General features: G+C 49.6%; 1 protein-coding gene across 5 annotated transcripts in view; it reads right to left on the reverse strand.

Annotated features, from left to right (window-relative positions):
- Positions 1 to 23132, reverse strand: part of PolD1 (DNA polymerase delta) — a 163097-nt gene that overhangs the window by 27104 nt on the left and 112861 nt on the right. For all 5 annotated transcript variants that reach the window (XM_045763369.2, XM_045763378.2, XM_045763359.2 and 2 more), the window contains exons 20-23: positions 17435 to 17690; positions 9971 to 10100; positions 9704 to 9843; positions 1938 to 2065 (exon numbers count right to left, since the gene is read on the reverse strand). In XM_045763369.2, coding sequence (XP_045619325.2) covers positions 1938 to 2065; positions 9704 to 9843; positions 9971 to 10100; positions 17435 to 17690 — 654 coding nt within the window. The remainder of the gene's footprint in view (positions 1 to 1937; positions 2066 to 9703; positions 9844 to 9970; positions 10101 to 17434; positions 17691 to 23132) is intronic.

The following is a 23132-nucleotide window of genomic DNA, read 5'->3' on the forward strand; positions in this document are numbered from 1 at the left end:
TAGCAGACTGGAAGGGCGAAAAACGACGCCCAACAGCAGAAAAACCCCTGAAGGGGCAAAACCGCCCCAGAACTGCTAGCAGGCAACCCCCACAGCCCCGGGAACCAACAACAGAGGCCCCGGGGCAGAGCCGTCCTCCAAGCCCTCCGCCCTTAAAGAAAAGCAAGAGCCCATGGGAAAGGCAACAAGAAAGGGCCGCTGGTAAGACCCAGAAGCCTTGGCAGGAGGCACAGGCTCAAACCTCCGTCCCCAACCCGAACGGGGCATCCCCCGAAAACTGCCCGAGTCTCTGCCGCACCTGAACCCCGCAGACGGTCCGGAGCCGGGAACATGGAGAGAAGGGGCGAGCAGCACCTAACCAAACGGGGCGGCCACGGGGCATTCGAGTGGGAAACCAACCTAGCATGTTGCAACAACCTAACCTAGCTTGCAACACGGATGCCGCCTGTACTCTTAACAGTAATAACATCAGGAGAGTACTGGAGAACAAGCAGAGAATCACTCGCAAGACTCCGGGTCAAGGTGTCAGTGACCCAACAGGCAGCATGACGGAGGTAAAAATGGCGACTGTCACCCGGAGACAAGGGAACAGCAACCAACGATCCCGTTCAAGACGGGTTGGAACCCGGAAGACACATTCAATGGTCCCCCGAGCCCAGACAGGGGTTTCCAGGGCCCGTAGGGTAACAACTACGGGAAGCCCGGGCAAGGTGTTGCTAACCGGTTAAGAAACCCAAACATAACAAGAGGGTAGATTATAGCACTGAAAACCCCTGAGACGTGTACAAGCACGGGGGCCTAGCAGAGGGCCGCCAAACACTACCAATGGAACTATAACCACCTTAGGCAGACCCCCACCAGGCAAGAAAATGAAAAACAAAAGAAAAACCCCGCAAAAGTACACCGTCTCCAGAGGCAACAGAAACCGGCCGCCGCTTAGGTGGCAGGCTGCGCAACACCTTGACGCCCTAACCAGCACAATACCAATCCCTACCCAGGGCCAAACAAGGGCCCCAAGCCCCAGCTGGCCCCAAGGGAGAGGCAAATGCCGAGCAGCAAGAACCTCTACGGGAATGGTTCCCGAACGCCCCAGGGAAGACAGCCACTAAGCACATGCAGCCCCGGCACTGATGAAGTACTCCTGGCCACCGCACACCACAACACACGGCAGTGAACGCCACACAAGGCAAACACCGCCTAGGAAACTGAGGCCAGAGAAGCGTCAATCCCGGTTGACATTAGCGAACGAACTGGAGCTTGGCAGCCGGCGCGGTAGGTCCGGGGCTCCCCCCTCCCCCTCCCGGGGTGGGGAGGGCTGCGCGGACGATCGGCGCGGCAGTAAAGTGTGATGTTTGCTTGTTTGCTTGTTTCCTTGGGATTGTAAGGAGTTTTCTACCTCTCTGTTCGGTTTTTGTTGTAGTTTCTTACCATGTGGGGTTTGTTTTGTTACGCCTACCTTTCTGGGTGCCTAACCCCGGTCGATGGCAGATAAGGAAAACCCCCAACCATATGGGGTTTTCCAGGGCCATTGCTCCCTGAAACCTCTCTGAAGGGGCCAGGTTCTGGCGCTGGTCCCTGGTAGGTCTGAACTCCTTAGCTAATGTCCCGGTCTAACATAACATACATTAGCCCGATAAGCTCCAGGGAGCCGTAGGGGCTCCCCACAGAAAATAGACACAAACAAGCTCTACAAAAGAAAGCAGTATTCCCTTGTACATTATTAACAGTAATACTATTGTGAATGACAGTCAAATGAAACTACAGTAATTATGTTTTAGAAATACTTAATTATTCTTAACTCCTGAAGAAAGTTCTAACATACAGGTGAATTATAACATATAAAATTACAAGTGAAACTTTAAAATAAATATATTGTCATTTGTTCTAAAAATATTAGATATCTACAGTGTAGTCACTAACTGAAGAGATCCACTTACCTGGTACAGATAACTTCTTCATGAATAGATCCTTGGCAGCGTTGACACTGAGTCCATAATCTTGAAAACTTCTCCTCTAGAGCACCCAGAACGCTCATCTGCTGCATATATATCTCACTCTCCCGAAGCTGAAAATTATAAACCAAAATTAATATATAATTGACTAAACTTGGACAACAGCTGATACACAGGCATTAGATTAAGCTAAAATATGAATCCTGCCATGAATGATCACTGGAACTGTCTAAACTCCATGTGAGAGGAGTGTATGCTATGATGGCATATCCATGAAGTCAGAAAAATAACTATCTGGGAAATAAAAATGAAAATACTGTACAAGTATAAGAAATGTTGACAGTTTGTGGCATTTGAGGTCTTGACAGTTTGTTTTCTAAAAATCTCCATCTTCCTTGTCGTTTCCAACTTGCCCGTGCCTCCCTGAAAGCTAACAACTTAATTGTTATCCTTCCTTCCAACAAAGGTAATTCAGTGGTTGTTCTTGACTATGTGGAGCATGGTCATGTTTGTGACCATGTGCTCTTGACCACCATGACCCTGCTGATGTCTTGCTTCTTGACTCCAGTACACATACTCCTCTGATTTCTAACCCTTTGGATCGCCTTAAAACTTCCTTCAACCGCAAACTAAGACAGCTTTTTGATACCACCATTAACACTTTGGCGTACCCTGCGCGCCACCCCTCAACTGTGCGATTTGGGTCCCAGGGTGTCACGGGAGCGCGCGTAAATTCTGAAAAGTGTATACTCTCTTCAACTTTGTCACCTTAATTCTCGTCCTACGAGATTAAATTTTGTATCATTGTGTTCGCAATAGAATTCTCTACAGCACTAAATGCATATAACTCCAAAAGCCCGGCTAATTACCCGCAGCAAACAGAGAAAGTGCGAACGAGTTACCCAGGAGCGCACAAACGCGATAAAATGTTTTCACTATTTTCACTCTGGTCACCTCAATTTTCGTCCTAGGTCTTTCATTTTGGTCTCAATGGGTTCGCAATAGAATTCTCTAGAGGAACATTAGCATATAAAATAAAAAACCTGGTCACACTCCAACCGCCGATGAGTTGAAGACAGGCCACGCGTTAGCCGCAAGTGAGCGCTCAGACGCCTTCCAGCTACACTCCCAATCCCCGCCCTTTTCAAGCCTTTCTTTCGCAATTTTCTTCCTGGAAGGGCCTTGTTCATGATCACTATCCATCGTGGAGTAAGCGTAGATAGTTTCTAAAGCCGCAGTAAGAAATATAGCCACGGAAAATAGCCGAAATGTTTACACGTTTGAGATGCGAGGGGAGGTGACATTGGTCACAACAGTGGAGCGAAAACAATGGGCCCACGGCGTGTGCCAAGCCGCCTGAGGGCCACAAGGCTCAACAAAGAAAATGGAAAGACATCGGCGCGCATTTTAAAACCAGTCCCCAAAAAATCGGATAAAAACCTGATTTTTGGCGATTATTTAAAGTGGATGACGCAATGCTGCGTCATCCCCGGCATTACCGACAGTAAATGGATGACGCAATGCTGAGTCATGCCCGGGCGAAAGTGTTAACACAACTTCTCATCTTTATCTTTGCCATCCTGAGTCCATTTCCACTCATATGTTTATTTTCTCATTATCCTCACACAAATATAAGACATTGATAGCTTCCAACCTCTGCCAAATTATGAACATTGATGCGCCACTGTGAGTGCTGCATCTTTCAACATCGCCACTCGTGCAGTCATCGGGAGGAAAAGCCGTCATGCAAACTGCACATATCGCGAAGAGGAAGACACAAACAATGCTCTCTTCTGTCATGTTAGCTACTCCAATCATCCTACAGATTGGTCTTCTTAAATAATCTTACCTGCCTATACTCTTCACAGTATTGTCGAGCTGGCTTTGATACACAACATGAACAACATGAATCTTAGTCCTGGCTTTGCTGCTGTTGACTTTTCCCTTTCACAGTGCACAGTTTTATGCTCTAACCTTTTTAACATGATCCAACTTAAGCTATGCCCCCTGTTGCTTATTCTTACCTTTCCTCTTACTCTTATTCTTCTATTCAACCTATTCTTACATGCATCCTATTTTTTTTTAGATATATACAAGAGTTGTTATATTCTTGTACAGCCACTAGTACACGTAGCATTTCGGGCAGGTCCCTGGAATACGACTCACTATATAAATATGACCCCTGGAATACGACCTATTCTTACCGTATTCTTATATTCATCCTATTCATACTTTATTCTTACATTTATCATATTCTTACCTGCTCTTCACCTCTCACCTTCCTCTCTTATCTTATATATTTGCCTGTACCCTCCTCTCTTATATTACACGACGTGATAATGATCCAGGACGGACAAAAAGTCATCATTTCCCCCATTTTCTGTGTTGTATGGTCATCATCATATGAAATGTTCTCTGAATAGACAGTTGAGAAGCAATGTACAGTGGTAGCCACTTTTGTCCACAATTTCAAGAGTAAATGCATAACAGAACTCAAGAAATTTACCACCAAACCAGACACAAAAGGCACAAAGCATAAAGAGTGAGACCTCACTCCCCCATTGTTACTTATATGTAAGCAGTACAATCATCCACAACTGATAATAGTTGAATCATGCATGAGCTGAATGTGTGTCTTATGTTTGTGTACATTATAAGACAGTTAGAGGGACACAGATCAGATATGGTCCATTTCATAATATTAAACGAGCCCTAATTGAATGCTGGGTAGTGTCGATGATAATTACGACCACCTCTGTATTCAGACAACAAGGTGAAAAATTATATTAATGTGGGCTTTTCGATCCATCACAGAAGCCCGAGAATGGCGCTCCCCTCCCCACGGAGAACCAACAAGTCTGACAAAGGACGACAACTAGACGAGGCCGCCTGCAGAAACTGAGCGACAGCAGCCTCTGCAAACAGCAAGGGACAAAAAGGGGATGAAAACTTAAGAGCTAGGGCCCAAGTGGATTCCAAAGAGAAAGCGAGCACGGCCTGATGGCATGCAAGGCTGCAGGAAGCAAAGAACAGAGGCACCGGCTCCCTGAGAATCGGTGCAAACAGCTTCAACAGTGCAGCAGACGCTCTAGCTGTCGAGGTAAGCACATCAGGCAAAGGCCTGGCACTCAATGCCTCCACATCTTCTTCAAGCCAGTCCAAGACAATTCATGAAAGGAAAAGAAGCGCAAGACTGAAGCCAAATGCTCACGAGCGTGCAAGTTCTCAGCGACCAAGGATGCCAAAAGGACACCTGCACATACAGCTGAACAAGCTGCAGAACAGTAACCGCCACTCGAGCGTGCGGGTCCGACAAAACCCATGCCATGCACCGAGTGAAAAGGGCAGTCTGCCAGCCAGGAAGACTCCGGAATCTCCAAATGTACCCAATACGCGGAAAAGAACCGAACTTAAATCAGTCTCCGTGGTGCAGTGGTAAGAAACTTGCCTGGTGTTCCATGAGCGCTTTGTCATGGGTTCGTATCCTTGCCGGGGAGGATTTACTGGGCGCAAATCCTTAACTGTAGCCTCTGTTTAACTCAACAGTTAAATGTGTACTTGGTTGTAAAAATGATTCTTCGCGGCAGGGATCGTATTTCAGGGACCTGCCCGAAACGCTATGCGTACTAGTGGCTGTACAAGAATGTAACAACTCTTGTATATATCTATAAAAAAAAAAAATGAGGGCGGATCCATCACAGAGGCAAAATCCAGGTCTTGCAGGAGGTAAGCTGCAACAGCTTCCCGAATATCCTTGGGCGAGATTTGAGAGGCAGAAAACCTCCGGAAAGGAGGAGCCGAGGAACTTAAGGAAACCAGGGAAGGAGCCGACCCCAAATCATACTCATACAGGGAAGGGGGGTTAAGAAAACCCCTCCCCCCCCTGCAACAACACACACTGAAGAGAGCACCCAAACCCAACTGGGATCAAAGGGGGCCCAAGCCCCCAGGTTACCTCCTCCCCAGCCTCGGGAGCCTCCAAACCAGGCCCCAGGGCAAAGCTGTCCTCCACGCCCTCTGCCCCTACAGAAAAGGCAGTGAGGGGAAAGGCTGAGAAGAAGGGGATCCACCAGCAAGATCCAGAGGCCTCGGCAGGAGGAAGAGCAGGCTCAAATGCCTCCGTCCCCAACCCGAATGGGGCAGCCCCCAAAGCCGCCCAAGTCACATCACCAACGAAACTCTGCCCTGACTTCGAAACCCTCAGACATTTGGGAGTTGGGAGCAGGGCGAACAACGCCAACCGGGGAAGGACCTGGAAGTGCGGATGGAACCAAAGTCGAAACAACTAATGCCCCCAAGTCTGAGTCACTATAACCAAAACGAGGCAGCCTTGGGTTATCCGACTGGGCAATCAACCTAGAGCGTTGCAGCAACCTAAACCTAGCATGTAACACTAATGCCGCCTGTACCCGAACCTCAGTGTCAAGAGAATGGGTAAATTGGAGAACCAGCAGAGAACATGACTTGCAAGACTCCGGATCTAAGGTGTCGTTGACCCAGCAGGCAGCATGACGGAGGCAAAACAGGTGACTGTCACCCCTGAGACAAGGGCACTGAGTAACCTTCAAACTCACACAATGTGAGGTGGAACTCAGAAGACACATCTATTAGTCAACTGAGCCCCATAGAGATCTTCCAGTGCCCGCAGACTGTCTGCTACGGGAAGCCCAGGCAAGGTACAGTTAGGCCTAAACCAATAAGGAAGAACTGCTAAAAATTGAACCCCTGTGACATGTACAATCAAGGGGGGGCCTAGAGGTGGGCCACCAAAATACGTGAAGCGGACCAATAGCCAAACAAGGAAGACCCCCTCAAAGTAAGGAAAACAGAAATAAAAGAAAACCCCTACAAAAGTACAACGTCCCCAGAAGGAACAGGAACTGGCCGCCACGTAGGTAGGCAAGCTGCATAGTATTTTGTGCCCCCTACCAGCAACACTACCACTTCCTACCCAAAGCCAAACGAAGGCCCCCAAAACCCCAGCTGGCTCCAAGGGTAAATGCTGAGCACCAAAGACCCCTATGGAAGCAGTTCCCGAGAGCTCTATGGAAGGTAACCCTAGAACCCAAGGGTAGTACTTATAGGGCGTTTAGGGAAGGTAGGCCTAAGTGCATGCAGCCCCAGTACAGTGATACCTTGGTTTAAGAGTTTAATCCGTTCCTGGAGACAACTTGTATTCCGAAGCTAATTTCCCCATAAGAAATAATGGGAAATGAATTAATCCATTCCTGACTACCCCATAAACCTCACTTCAAACTAAATTTTATACCTAATTCATCTAAATAAACCTACAAAACTATGTTCAAGTTATTACTTACCCTTGTTGATAAATGCTGTTGGCGTATGGAAGATGGTGAGGAGGGGGGAGGAGGAGAGGTGTTACTGTTTGGAAGGGGAGTCCCCTTCCATTACAACATCAGGCAGTGAGGACCTTTCTGGTGTGCACTCCTTAGCACGTTTTGCCTGCATACCACTAGATCCTGGCTGTGGCTCATTGCTCGATTTTCTCTCAACAAATCTGTCCATGGAAGCTTGTTTTTCCCTTCTTTGCAAGCTGTCTCTGTAGTACAGCATCACATTGTCATTGAAAAGATTAAGGCAACGGCCTACTACAGCTTTCTCTGGGTGAGTCTTTTCAATAAAAGTTTGCATCTCTTCCCACATCCGACACACCTTCTTAATTTCTGCAGAAGGGACATTCCCTACTGCCTCATCCTCCTCCACTGGAGAAACATCTTCAGCTGGGTCTTCTTGCTGTTCCTTTTGAAGGGCTTGGAGTTCTTCGGTGGTCAGTTCTTCGTTGTGTTCTTCCACCAACTCCTCCACCTCATCACCATCCAATTCCAAGCCCATTTGCCGGCCCAGAGTAACAATTTCCTCAACAATAGGCGCATCATTTACAGGCTCAAACCCCTCAAAGTCTAGTTCTGTCACACATTTAGGCCACAATTTTCTCCAGCCAAAAATCAGGGTTCTCTGAGTCACTTCTTGCCAGGCTTTGTCAACGAGTTTTAAAGAACTACAAATGTTAAAATGGTGTTTCCAGAACTCTTTGAGAGTGAGGTTTGTGGCTTCAGTCACTTCAAAACATTTCCGGAAATGTGCCCTTTCATACAGTTTCTTAAAATTTGCTATGATTTTCTGGTCCATAGGCTGAATTAGAGGAGTGGTGTTAGGAGGAAGGAACTTTATTGTGAGAAATTTACTGTATCTGTGCATCAATTCATCTTCCAATCCTGGAGGATGAGCAGGAGCATTGTCGAGGAAGAGCAGGGCATTGAGTGGCAAATGTTTCTCCTGCAGATATTTTTCTATGGCAGGGCACACCACTTCATTCACCCACTCCGAAAAAAAATCCTAGTCACCCATGCCTTTTTATTAGCCTTCCACATCACACACATTTGGCTTTTCTGCACTTTATACTGTTTGAAAACCCTTGGATTTTTAGAATGATACACTAGTAAGGGTTTAGGTTTCAAATCGCCACTCGCATTTGAACACAGCACAAGCGTAAACCTATCTTTCATAGGCTTGTGTCCGGGCAAGGATTTTTCCTCCTTGGTAATGTATGTCCTCTTAGGTAATCTTTTCAAGAACAGTCCTGTCTCATCACAATTAAACACTTGTTGCGGGAGGTATCCCTCAGCCTCTACAAACTCCTTAAATTCTTCAATAAATCGTTCAGCCGTTGGTTTGTCTGAGCTGGCAGCCTCCCCATGCCTCGCAACACTATGGATACCACTTCTTTTTCTAATTTTTTCAAACCAGCCCCTGCTTGCCTAAAATTCTTTTGTATCTGCATCACTCGTTCTAGGGGTTTTCTTTACACGGTCTTCGTGCAATACCCTGGCTTTCTCACAAATGATGGCCTCCGAAATACTATCACGCTTTAACTCCTTGTCGTGTATCCAAATTAATAACAACTTTTCCACTTTTTCAAGTATTTGTGGTCTTTGTTTCGTGATTGTTCTTACTCCTTTTGCCACTTTAGCACTCATAATCTCATTTTTCTTCTTAAGTATAGTGCATATCATTGACATGGCTTTGTTGTACTGCCTACAAAGTTCAACAACACATGTACCATTTTCATGCTTCCGAATGATCTCTTGATTTTCCTCTAATGTCATCCTCACATGAGCTTTCTTGGGATCCATGGTGAGATATATAGCGACAACTTTTATGGTCAAATGACCAAAAATCCAACAAAACACTGAAAATCCGGGTGAAGAATTGACGTGGGATTGTCACTGGGCACGAGGCACTGGTAAACTGAGGGGTGAGGGGCGGAGGGGCGACGATCGCCATACCACCATGCACTAGGTCGGCCTGTACGCGTATCAACAAACTCGTGTTCCGAGGTAACCCTTGCTTTCCGAGGCACATTTTCCGAGCAAATCCTGCTCGTATTCCGAAAAACTCATATTCAGGGACACTCGTATTCCGAGGTACCACTGTACACTTAAATTTCTCTGGCCACCGCACCACAAATGACAGGACAAACCCACAGAAAAGGTGTTCTAAATATAGCATATCAAATAACAAAAATTGTTATGAGGAATACACTGATAAATTTAAATTGGAAACTTTATTTTATTGAGATATAAATACCTTGTATATTTTAAGTTTATGCCATGAGGCACCAAAAATCCAGTACTGCATGGATATCTTTCAGACAAAATAATTACAAAAACACATAGTATCTGTACGTAAGACACCTAAATTAATTAGCAATGTGAAGGGCAAAATCATACCTTGCAGTGTTTACAGAGTGCCTCAGATGCAGAGTCAATAGGAACTTTGCAACCCACGCATGATGCCTTTCTGGTGATGAACTTTGCCAATGCACCCACTTTGCTGTGTGTAATGATTCTTGATCGCGTGTGGTCACCCTCTAGCAAAGAAACATTTGTCATTCAATTATAGTAGAGTTTGATACTCGTTACTGACATAAATGCTGTGAATCACATTACAAATTATTTGTCCAAATTAAATTTTCAATATAATAATAATGAACTTACTAAGCAGTTGCGATTCAGCCTTATCCCCAAGGATAGGCTCAAAGATTCTCAACAACGGCTTGCTGAGTTGATTTGTTAGGTAGTATTCATAATCAATAGGCAGACTGTTCTCCAGCACATATATAGGATCCTGAAAAAATATGAAAAAATATGAAGGGAAATTAATTATAAAAATTTGAATTTTCGTGGGTAGGAATCCTTTAAGCTAATTACATTCAAGCATTTTATTTTTACCTGATCACGATCAATGAATCGAGGAAACTTGGATAAAACTAAAACTTTAGCACTCTAGTGATGATGTAGAGCATCCTCCACAACTTTTAGCTTATTGATAATAAATTTTTACAAATAATTTTACAATTATTAGAGAGGAGTCATATTGACACAGTGGAATCTTGCACACCAAACGTCATTTTTTCTTCTTCTATACTTGAGATAATTTCCCAACATTTAATATCAAAGTTAACATAGCAAGCCTATATATAAATCTGAAAACAGATTATGTAATTTTTTACATCTTACACGGCTCATAAGGTTAAATTGGTTCTAGATTCAGACATAAGTGGGCTACATTGCCCAATAAGAACAGGGACCATCCTTATCCCCTGCACTGTGCACCTCGTTTCAACTCACAGCTTGGCGAGTAGTGAATAATGAATGAATTAAAAAGAAATTAGTGGTTTGAGGAATTATTAAAAAAAAACCAGCGTTGAATGTAATGAAACGCCATTTTCTGGGTGAGTCCCGGAGGCTCCCCGGAGCTATCCCAGGCTGATATGCTAATGCCAGACTTTTGCATCAGTCATGTGTATGGAGTTCTTAGGCCTACCGGGGACCACGGCCAGAACCGGGCCCCCTCAGAGAGGCAAGGGGAGCAATGGCCTATAGAAGCCCCTGTGTAGTTGGAAGCATTCTATGTCTGCCATCGACCGGAACAGGCACCCAGAAAGGTAAGCGCCCCAAAACAAACCCCTATTCTGGTTAAAATTGCTACCTAAAACCGAACTAGTGGATAGAACTCCCCAACCGAAAACAAGCAAACTAGTGTGACGTCACACACTGCCACACCGCTGTCTGCGCAGCTCCCCCCTCCCCGGGAGGGGGAAGGGGGAGCCCCAGACCCCCCGCGCCGGCTACCCACACCTCAGTTCTTGAGGCTGGATGTCAAAAACGCGAAAAACCGCCGACCGGAGGGAGGGAGGGATGCCGGGGAGCCTCCGGGACTCACCCAGAAAATGGCGTTTCATTACATTCAACGCTGGTTTTCTGGGGGGAGCCCCGTCGGCTCCCCGGAGCTAACTACCCACAGACAGAAAAAGAGGGACTTACGCGGGAGGCGGTCGTCGCTCACCCCTCAACTCGAAGCCGAGACAACTGGCTGCAACCGCCGACCCAAAGCAACACAGGCCCGACGAGGCCCAAGGACATTCACAAGGTAACGAGCAGCCAGGACCCTGTTCGACCGCCAAAATCCCCGCGCCCGAATATCAGACCAAGACATATTCCCAAAGACGGCAGCAAGAGCCGCGAACTTACGAATGTCATGGGCACGGGGATAGACCGCAGGCTGGCTGGACCTAATAACCCTGCGGACGACCTGAGAGACCCGAACCCGCGAACAGGGAAGAAGGGAAACCGGATCAACCCACAGCGCGTCCCCGGACACAGAAGCTGTGGCGCGCAAATAACGGCGAAGCGCCGCAACCGGACACAAAACATGATGCACCCCCGGCCTGACCAACCAAGCATCAACCACCCATGGACCCCTCCGGAACGCAGTAGTCTCATTCTTCGCCAGAAAAGAAGGAGACGGCTGCAAACGAACAAAACTATCACCACGACCAAAAGAGCAGAAACCCCTGCGCCGGAAGAGAGCATGAAGCTCCCCTACCCGACCCCCAGAGGCCAAAGCCAACAAGAAAAGTGCCTTGGAAAAACAATCCTGGACCGAAGGGGCCACAACGAAACGAGGAGATGAAAGGAAAGCAAGCACTCTGTCCAAAGACCAGGACGGCTCAGGCGACGCATGAGCAGGCCGGAGGTGAAACAATGCACGAGACAGCTTGCGAAACGGCGCAGACGTAACATCGATACCGAAAGCAAGCTGAAGCGGCTCCGCCAGCGCCGCACGATACGAAGCGACAGTGTTAGGCATAAGATGACGGTCCTGAAACAACCACGAGAGGAAGGACAAGACCACCCGAACAGACAAGGAGCTAACACGACGAAGACGCAAAAAGAAACGGAAGGACCGCCAGGAAACTTCATACTGCCGCCGAGAAGAAGCCCTCAGGTGGGACACCAACAAGGAGGCCACCTGATCACCATAGAGATGATGATAGACTCGAGTCAAAAAAACCATACGCGAAGACTCGAGGAGAAGATCGAACCAGCTACGTGACGTACCGGCCCGATCTGCTGAAAGAGGCGGAGCCGCGGGAAAACCCTCGGGTTCGGACACCGAGCAACCAGCGCCTGAAACCAAGGCTGGGCCGGCCACCAAGGGGCCAGAAGGACAACTCTCCCCCGGTAAGTCTCTAAGCGAGTCAGGACCTGGAGCAACAGCCGAACCGGGGGAAAGAGGTACAGGAACCCCCACCTCGACCAGTCGAGCCGAAAGGCATCGACCCCGACGGCCTCGCAATCGGGGAAGGGCGCCGCATAAACGGGAAGACGCCGCGACCACGCCGACGCGAAGAGGTCCACCTCGGGGCGCCCGAACGTCTGGCAAAGCCAACGGAAGGACTCGTCGTCGACCGTCCACTCCGTGGAGAGGGGAACGAAGCGAGACAGGGCGTCGGCCAAGACGTTGGACACGCCCCGTACGTGAACCGCCAGGAGAGCCAAACCCCGAGAACTCAGCAGACGAGTCACCCGAAGCGACCAACCCCAAAGAGACAAGGACCGCATCGAACCCCCGCGGTTCAGGCAATGAACCACCGGAGAGCAGTCCGAATGGAGCCGAATCGTCGATCCGCGGGCCACCCGAATCCTCCCCAGAGCAAACCACACTGCCGCGAACTCCCGCACCGTACTGTGAGCTCGACGGAAGGACGGATCCCAACGCCCCTGGCCGGCCTGGTGAGCACTGGCCACAAAACCCCAGCCGAGAGACGACGCATCCGTGTACACATCGAGCGAGGGCTCGGGTAGGCGCCAAGGCACCGAACCCCGAAAAACCCGAAGAGGAAGCTGGTGACGCAGCAACCGACGCAAGTCCCCCGGGGGTCGAACTCTGCGATCGCGAGAGAGGCGGAAGGGGGAACCCCGAAGGAACCAGAACAGCCGTCGAAGCCAAACCCGACCCGGCGGGTAGACCACCATCGCGAAGTTCAGGCTCCCGCACAGCCCCTCGAGCAACCGCCGGGTGACCCGAGGGCCCTCCAGAAACAGACGAAGGCGGGACCGCAGCCGCAGGAGAGACTCCGGAGGGAGAGACAAGGAGGCGGTTCGAGAGTCCCACACGAGACCCAGCCAAGTCCGAACCTGAGAGGGAACCAGATGGGACTTCCTCCAGTTCACCAAGAACCCGAACCCGGCGAGCTGGGAAAGAACCAAATCCCTGGCTAGCAAGCAAGCTGACTGGCTGGGAGCCCAAACCAGCCAGTCGTCGAGGTAGGCCAACACCCGAACACCTAGGAGACGCAAACGAGCCACCACAACCCGTGTAAGGCGTGTGAACACGCGAGGTGCCAGGTTCAACCCGAACGGGAGACAACGAAAGCGGTAACTCAGACGCCCCACTACAAAACCGAGCCAGTCCCTGAACCGCGGATGAATCGGGACATGCCAATAAGCGTCCCGGAGGTCCAGGGACACCATCCAAGCTCCCGGCTCCAAGAGGAGCCGAACCTGAGACAGCGTAGTCATCCGAAAGGAGGGGCAATGAACCCAGGGGTTCAGACGGGACAAGTCCAGAATGAACCGCAGGTCCGCGCAGTCCCGTTTCGGAACCGGAAACAGACGGGAAACCCATCTGAGGGACGATGTCGTTTCGACGACGCCCAAGCGTACCCACTCCAAGACGACTCGACAGAGCGCAGGGGAAGAAGCCTGCCCTGCCAGCCCCGACCCCCCAAAGGGGGGAGGGGCCACCCAACGCCACCGCAGGCCGCGAGACACGACCCGAAAGGCCCATGAATCGTGGGACCAGGCGCGGGCGAACAGCGCAAGCCGCCCCCCATCGCCCCGTCAAAGGGGCAAACCGCGAAAGGGCCGGCGACCCTTACGAGACCCAGAACCCCGCACAGCGCGAACACCGCGCCGACCAGACGAGGGAGGGTCCGCAGGAGGAGCCAACCCCAAACCTGACACCAGAGGCCTACCACGACGAGAGGAACCCCGAGCCCTGGCACGACCTTTCCGGGAAGACCCACCCCGGGACCCCCGGAAAACCAACAAGTCCGACATCGGACGACAAGCCGCCGACGCAGCCTGAATAAACTGCGCCACGGCCGACTCCCCAAACAGGAGAGGACAAAAAGGTGAAGAACGCCTCAGAGCCAGAGCCCAAGCAGATTCCACGGAGGAACCCAGCACCGCCTGCCGACACGCGAGACGGGAAGCATAGAACAGGGAAACCGCATCCCGCAAAATCGGCGTGAACAGCTTCAACAAGGCAGCCGACGAACGCGCAGCCGAGGACAAGGTGCCGGACCCCGGGACGGACCCAAGCGTCCCCACATCCTCCACGAGCCAATCCGAAGACAGCTCCAGGAGGGAAAAGAACCGCAAGGCCGAACACAAAAGGCCCCGAGCGCGCAAGTCCTCCGCCACGAGCGCCGCCGAAAGGGAGGGAACCTGCACATGGAGCTGAATAACGACCACATCGCGGGGAAGGGCAGGGGCAAACAAGCACTCATTCAGGTACTCAAGTTCACCCCCCAGGAAAACCTGAAGCACCGTGGAAGCTTCCCGCCACTCCAGCGTGCGGGAACGACAGAAGGAAAGCCAGGAATCCAGACCAAACAAGGGGCAGTCTGCTAGCCAGGACGACTCCGGAACCTCGTAACGGAGCCAGAAAGGGAACGAAGTCCCAAACCTGAACGTGGACGGATCCATTTCAGAGGCATAATCCGGGTCACGCAGGAGGTAAGCCGCAAAGGCCGCTCGCACCACACCAGGTTGGATGCGATAAGCCGAAAACCTCCGGAAGGACGGAACCGACGTACCCGGGGGAACACTGAACTGAACACTGGCCCCGGGGAGGGGCCGACACCAAATCCAACTCGTACGCAGAGGGGGGGAAAGAAAACCCCACTCCTTGTAACAATAAGCCCCGCTCAGTGGGAAGAAAAACCCAAGCGGGGTCCAGCGGGGCCCAAGGCCCCCAAGTCAGCCCCTCCCCAGCCTCGAGGTCCGTCACCACAGGACCCGAGGCCGAGTCCTCTCCCCAAGCCCCGACCCCACAAGACAAGGACGGAGCAGCCGGAAAAGCTGGAGGAAGGGGGGCCCACTGGTCAGACCCTGAAGCTTTGGCCGGGAGACAAGACTCGAATGCCTCTGCTGCCCCCCCGGAAGGGGCAACCCCCGAAGCTGCCCGAGTCTCGAGATCAAGTAACCCCTGCTCCGACCCCGAAACCCTCAGATGCTTCGGGGCCGGAAGCAGGGGCGGGGGACCAGAACGAACAGAAGGGGAAGGACGAGGAGGTGCGGACTGAACCAGGATCGAAGCGACCCCCACCCCCCCAAGTCTGGGTCTCGAAAAGCAAAGCGGGGCAGCCCCGGGGCATCCGGGGAAGCAACCAACCGAGCGCGTTGCAACAGACGAAACCTAGACTGCAACGCACGTGCCGCCTGTACCCGAATAGAATCATCAGAGGATTGGGTAAATTGAGTCACAAGCAAGCAGCAACACTCACAGGACTCAGGGTCGAAAGTATCACCGACCCAACAGGCAGCGTGGCAGAGGCAAAAACAATGAGGGTCACCCTGAGACAAGGGGACCGAACAACCCTCAAACTCGCACACAGCGAGTGGGGACTCCGGGGTCACATCCATCGGACCCACGCGCTCCCTAGGGGATTCCCAGGGTCCTGAGCGTTTACTTTAAGAGGACTCGCGCTCAGGTAGTCCCAGGCAGGGTGCTGCAAACCGGCGCCCAAAACTACCAAGCAAACTTCTAAAGCTGAACCCCAGGGACGTGTACACTCACGGGGACCTAGCAGGGGGCGCCACCGAGGAGAACAGTGGAAGGGCAAAAACAAACTGAATAAAATGACAGAACCCCCCACCAGGCAAAAACAAAAAGAAAAACAAAACCCCGCAAGAGGACAGCGAACCCCAAGGAACAGAGCCGGCCGCGATGTCGGGAAATACAAGCTGAGCAGCACCCTGCGCCCCTACCAGTGCAAACTGCCTCTTACCTGTCGGTAACAAGGGAGAACAGAACACCCAAGAGCCCAACAGGCGGCCGAAAAACCGAAAGGTAAAACGGACCAGCAGAGGCAGACCCCGAGGAGCCTGTGGAAGGTGGCCCCAAGCCCCAAGGGCAGTACTTACAGGGTACCTAGGGAAGGCAGCCCTAGGCGCATGCAGCCCGAGTACTGAAGATAACTCCTGGCTCTCGCACCCACAAAACTAACACCACACGCAAAGCACAGTGCAGTAGCGACACCGGAGCCAGAGCACACGACCATCGCCTATAGCATCAGCCTCAAGAACTGAGGTGTGGGTAGCCGGCGCGGGGGGTCTGGGGCTCCCCCTTCCCCTTCCCGGGGAGGGGGGAGCTGCGCAGACAGCGGCGCGGCAGTGTGTGACGTCACACTAGTTTGCTTGTTTTCGGTTGGGGAGTTCTATCCACTAGTTCGGTTTTAGGTAGCAATTTTAACCAGAATAGGGGTTTGTTTTGGGGCGCTTACCTTTCTGGGCGCCTGTTCCGGTCGATGGCAGACATAGAATGCTTCCAACTACACGGGGGCTTCTATAGGCCATTGCTCCCCTTGCCTCTCTGAGGGGGCCCGGTTCTGGCCGTGGTCCCCGGTAGGCCTAAGAACTCCATACACATGACTGATGCCAAAGTCTGACATTAGCATATCAGCCTGGGATAGCTCCGGGGAGCCGACGGGGCTCCCCCCAGAAAATTAATTAAAATTAAAGCAGTGGTTTAATGATTTTTTTTTTTAATATGTTGCCATACTTAACAATTTGCATTTCAAATCACAAAGATTATAATGCTATGCACACTGAAGTAGTTAAGCCCCCCTCATCTAAGTCTTAAACTTTGAAGACAATACACATGAGTTCTCCAGATTTTTCATGGAAACTGCAAATTGGGAAAGAAAAGGCAAATAAATTCTGAAAAATATAAAACCCTACGGTATTCTTACCCCAGGATACTTAAATATGATGAGGCTAAACACACAACTAGACCCTGGAGCCTACATACCAGCCAATTAAGGGTCAAGGCGAGACCCCAAGACTTGTAGCTCATCCACCCACAAATACAACTAGACGAGTACTAACCTCAGCTTTTTCATATGCAGGTGTGCCCTTAGCGCCAGCAACAATGACAAAAGGAACCCTGTCACCAAGCTTAGGGGCAGTGCCTGGGTCTCGTTTCTTCATTTTATTTGCTAGTTCCACGTGGGCTTGTTTAGCAGCATACTCCTTTTCCGTCTTAGTTAATTCTTTGGTTATGACTAGTTGTGATATATCAATACGATTGCAGAGCAAGTCCGATATTGTTTGCTTAGCATAATCTACAGCTCCTAGTGGATTTCTGTTCAATCAAAAAAAAAAAAAAATAATCTGTTATTTAGAATGAAAACTTAAATAAATGGCAATTGTTGCCTACAGTATTTAAAAAATATATAGTACAGTATACAGAATACAGTGACCCCTCCATTTTCAAATTTAATCCGTTCCCACAGACGGGTCGTAACTCGAAACAAATTTTCCCATACGAAATAATGTAAACTGAATTAATCCGTTCCACACTCCCAAAAATATTAACTTCAAAATACATTTCATACATAATACACACATATTTTGTACTATAGTACAGTATGTATGTACAAGTTATAGCTTATGTATAAAAGGTAAAAGTCTCGGAACATAACTTGTTCGTAAGTGGCGAACTGCCTGTTCTATAACCTGGTTTACCTGGTTGATGGGGTTCTGGGAGTTCTTCTACTCCCCAAGCCCGGCCCGAGGCCAGGCTTGACTTGTGAGAGTTTGGTCCACTAGGCTGTTGCTTGGAGCGGCCCGCAGGCCCACATACCCACCACAGCCCGGTTGGTCCGGCACTCCTTGGAGGAATAAATCTAGTTTCCTCTTGAAAATGTCCACGGTTGTTTCGGCAATATTTCTTATGCTTGCTGGGAGGACGTTGAACAACCGCGGACCTCTGATGTTTATACAGTGTTCTCTGATTGTGCCTATGGCACCTCTGCTCTTCACTAGTTCTATTCTACATGTTCTTCCATATCGTTTACTCCAGTACGTTGTTATTTTACTGTGTAGATTTGGTACTTGGCCCTCCAGTATCTTCCAGGTGTATATTATTTGATATCTCTCTCATCTTCTTTCTAGCGAGTACATTTGGAGGGCTTTGAGACGATCCCAATAATTTAGGTGCTTTATTGCGTCTATGCGTGCCGTATATGTTCTCTGTATTCCCTCTATTTCAGCAATCTCTCCTGCTCTGAAGGGGGAAGTGAGTACTGAGCAGTACTCAAGACGGGACAACACAAGTGACTTGAAGAGTACAACCATTGTGATGGGATCCCTGGATTTGAAAGTTCTCGTAATCCATCCTATCATTTTTCTGGCTGTCGCAATATTTGCTTGGTTATGCTCCTTAAACGTTAGGTCGTCAGACATTATTATTCCCAAATCCTTTACATGCTGTTTTCCTACTATGGGTACATTTGATTGTGTTTTGTACTCTGTATTATGTTTAAGGTCCTCATTTTTACCGTACCTGAGTACCTGGAATTTATCACTGTTAAACATCATGTTATTTTCTGATGCCCAGTCGAAAACTTTATTAATATCAGCTTGAAGTTTTTCAATGTCCTCAGCCGAGGTAATTTTCATACTGATTTTTGTGTCATCTGCAAAGGATGATACGAAGCTGTGACTTGTATTTTTGTCTATATCTGATATGAGAATAAGGAAAAGCAGCGGTGCAAGGACTGTACCCTGAGGTACAGAGCTTTTCACTGCACTTGGACTAGATTTTATATGGTTGACAGTTACTCGCTGAGTCCTGTTTGACAGAAAACTGAGTATCCAGCATCCTACTTTACCGGTTATTCCCATTGACTTCATTTTGTGTGCTATCACGCCATGGTCACATTTATCGAAAGCCTTTGCGAAGTCCGTGTATATCACATCAGCATTCTGTTTCTCTTCTAATGCCTCAGTGACTTTGTTGTAGTGCTCAAGTAGCTGTGAGAGGCACGATCTATATAGTGAACTTTTTTCCAAGGGCCTAGATTAACCCTATAACATTTATATAGATGTATTACTTATAACCATATTTACATCTGTATGAAAACCAGGCAAGAATTATAACTGCATTACCCTGGAGATCGATATATGAAGATAATTACACTTTAATGGTTACATAAAAGAAAATTAAAAACAAAACAAACACCCAGCTTTGAATGTAATGAAATGCCATTTTCTGGGAAAGCCCCAGTGGCTCCCTGAAGCTATCCAGACTGACATGTGCCATATTAGTTTGGGGGTCATTAGCTACATGAGTTCTTGCCTTCCGGGGACCATGAGTCAGAACCTGGCCCCCCTCAGAGAGGTGCAGGGAGCATTGGCTCTATGAGCATTCTACATTTAGAATATGTCATGTCTGCCATCGACTGGAGAATAACCCTAGAAAGGTAGGCATAACAATAGAAACCTCTAACTGGTTAAAATTGCAACTTACGTCCGAACAGAGCCAAAGAACTACCCCACAAAAGAAATCAAACAAGCAAGCAAATCGTCATCAAACTAGCGCGCCAGCAGCTCACGACTCCAGTTCATAGAATGATGAAAACCGCCGACCGATGGGAGGGAGGGTGTCAGGGAGTCTCCGGGGTTTGCCCAGAAAATAGAATTTCATATCATTCAATGCTGGTTTTCTGTGGGGAGCCCCATTGGCTTTCAGAATAAGTAAAAACAGACAAGTAAAACAGGGACATACCTAGGAGGTGGCAGCACCACAGGTCTCACAACATACAAAAGTCAACAGGCCGCGGCAGACGCCCTAAAGCAGCAAACGGACAGAGAGGGCCCAGAACGTTGACGAGAAACCAGGTGGCCAGGACCCTGTCCGGCCTCCAAAATCCCTGTGATTGAGAGGCGACATAAGACACATTACCAAAGACAGAAGCCAGAGCAGGATATCTCTGCACAACATGGGCATGAAGTTAGACCGCAGGCTGACTAGAATTGACGACCCCCAGGACCAAAGGAGCACAAACCTCTGCACCGAAGAAGAGCAGGAAGATCCCTCAACCGACCTCAAGAGGCCAAAGCCAACAAAAACAATGCATTCATAAAATAATCACGGATCAAAGAGGCCACCACAATCCCTAGACGAGGAGAGAAATGAGAGCACCTGGTCCAAAGACCAAGAAAGCTCAGGCGGCGCATTAGCAGCCTCGAGGTGAAAAATGCATGTGAGAGCTTATGGAACGGAGCAGAAGGGACAACCACCCTGAACCCAAGCTAGATCGGCTCCGCCAACAATGCACGATAAGAACCAACAGTATTCGGCATGAGATGCAAGGCAAGAAAAAACGAAGAAAGAACAAAACAACCCAAAACCTGACGCGTTTCAAGACACCTACAAAGGGAAAGGAAAGATGGAAAGACCGCCAGGAGACTCCATACTGTCGCTGAGAGGAAGACCACAGGTGGGACACCATCAAAGAAACCACCTAATGACCATACAAGTGGCAATACATCCACATCAGTAAACCAGATGCAAAGAGCGGAGGATTAAGTTGAACTAACGAGGTACCGTACTGGCCCGACCTGCTGAAAGAGGCGGAGCCATGAAAAAGCTCTCAGGTTTGGACACCGAGCAAGCAGCGCCTGAAACCAAAGCTGGGCTGGTCACCATGGGGCCAGGAGAAGCACTCTCCCCTGAAAGGATTCGAGCCAAGCAAAAACCCATAGCAGTAGCTGGACTGGGGAAAAAGTTACAGGAACCCCCTATCTCGACCAATCCTGCCGAAAAAACGTCTACCGTGACGGAGTTGCAGTGGGGAAACAGCGCCACATATAACGGGACCACACCAACACAAAAAGGTCCACCTCTGGGCGACTGATTGTCCAACAAAGCCAAAGGAAGGGGCTGGCTTCGACCGGCCACTTCGTGGAAAGAGGAATGAAGCACGACAGGCCCACTGCTAAGATGTTGGACACTCCCGGAATGTGAACGACATAGAGAACGAAACCCCGAGAACTCACCAGAAGAGCTACCCGAAGCAATCAGCCCCAAAGAGCCACAGACCACGTGCACACACATCCCCCCGGTGGAGACAAAGAACCACATGGGAGCAGTGCAAATGGAGCCGGATCACAGAGCCCCAAGGAAGCTGAATCCTTCGCAGCGCCTGCCACACAGCCACAAACTCATGCATCGTGCCGTGAGCCCAACAGTCTCAGCCAGCCTGATGAGCACTGGTCACAAAGGCACAGCAGAGAGATGAGAGATCCAGGAACACATCGAGCGAGGGATGGAGTAGGCACTGGCACTGTGGCACCGATCCCAGAAGAGGAAGCCGGAGATGTAGCAACTGACACAAGGACCCCTGGCGATGAATCCAACGGACGCAAAAGCGGCAAATGGGGCTGCCCCTAGGATACCAGAACAGCCTCCGAAGCCAAACTCTGCCCAGTGGGTAAACCAGCATGGAAAAGTACGGGCTTCCGCACACTGCTTGAACAACCACCAAGTGACCTGAGGCCCCCTCAACAACAGCTGAATGCAGAACCGCAGCCAGAAAAAAACGCAGCCAGTTCTGTCTTTCTCCCTCCTGGCAAAGCTGCAAGAGGGAGAAAGACAGACACCGTCCGAGAATCCCACACAAAGGCCCAACCTGGGAAGGAACCCCCCCGCTGGGACTTCCACAAAATCACCAGGAACCCGAACCTGGCAAGCTGGGAAGAGTCAGAACCCCAGCTAGCAGACAAGCAGACCAGGAGGAAGCCCACACCAACCAGTCATCCTAGTAGGCTGCCAGCCAGAAAGGTACCGGAGCCTCGAAATACAACCCCCATCAGGGTAAGAGGAACCAAATGAAAACAAAACCGGATCCAACACAGAAGAGAAACTGGGTCTTGCCGGAGGCCCCCGCCAATGGCCTCCCCAAACCCCCCAAAGGGAATCTGAGAGGAAGAAACCCTCTGGAAAGACGAATCCGAGGAACCCTAGGGCACCCGGAAACGAACCTGGGGAGAGCCCAACCTATCACATTTGCAGGCGGAAAACATGCCATTTGAAGGACAAGTTTCAACAGGTGTTCAAAGTGAATAACAACCAGTGTATAAATTTTTTTTAACATTACCCTGATAAAAGAGCCCAATGCCTAAATGGCCATAATACAGACAGGATACTGAGGGCCAGAGGCGTGGGAGCCAGACGAGCATAAAGGGCAAGTTTACCAAGCACAAAAACATAAGAAAAGAAAGAAAACAATCCATTGACCATAGTCTGGAACACAAGACCGGCAGACATGACCACCATCCAAAAGTTCCCAGGGAAACATACATGGTAGGATGCCTTGCACATAAAGAAACAAGACATAGAAGGTCATTTGCGGCCAGAAGAGGCGGGCCCGAAAAGCCGAAGTGCGACCCCTGCAAGCACAACAAGAAGAGCAAAATGAGAGATGTATAAACTTACTAAAACTACCGACACCTCAGCAGGGATGCAGGAAAAACAGAGCAATCCATGCACCTCCCCACCTTTAACAAAGCAGACATAACACAAACTAGAGATATGTCACACAAAAGGGACCTACAGAGACACCAATAAGCACTAGAGCGCATGAACTAATTGCAAAATGCCCCAAAAAGCGAGCGCATGCCCAGCAGCCATATGTAAATATGACCCGGAACGCCATCCTGGCGGCCAGGCACAGAACCCAGTAGTGCAAAATGGCTACCCCACGACCCCTACCCAACCCTAAGGGTGAAGCCACCGCCA

This window comes from Procambarus clarkii, chromosome 14 (assembly GCF_040958095.1).
Source record: "Procambarus clarkii isolate CNS0578487 chromosome 14, FALCON_Pclarkii_2.0, whole genome shotgun sequence".
Lineage (NCBI taxonomy): Eukaryota > Metazoa > Arthropoda > Malacostraca > Decapoda > Cambaridae > Procambarus > Procambarus clarkii.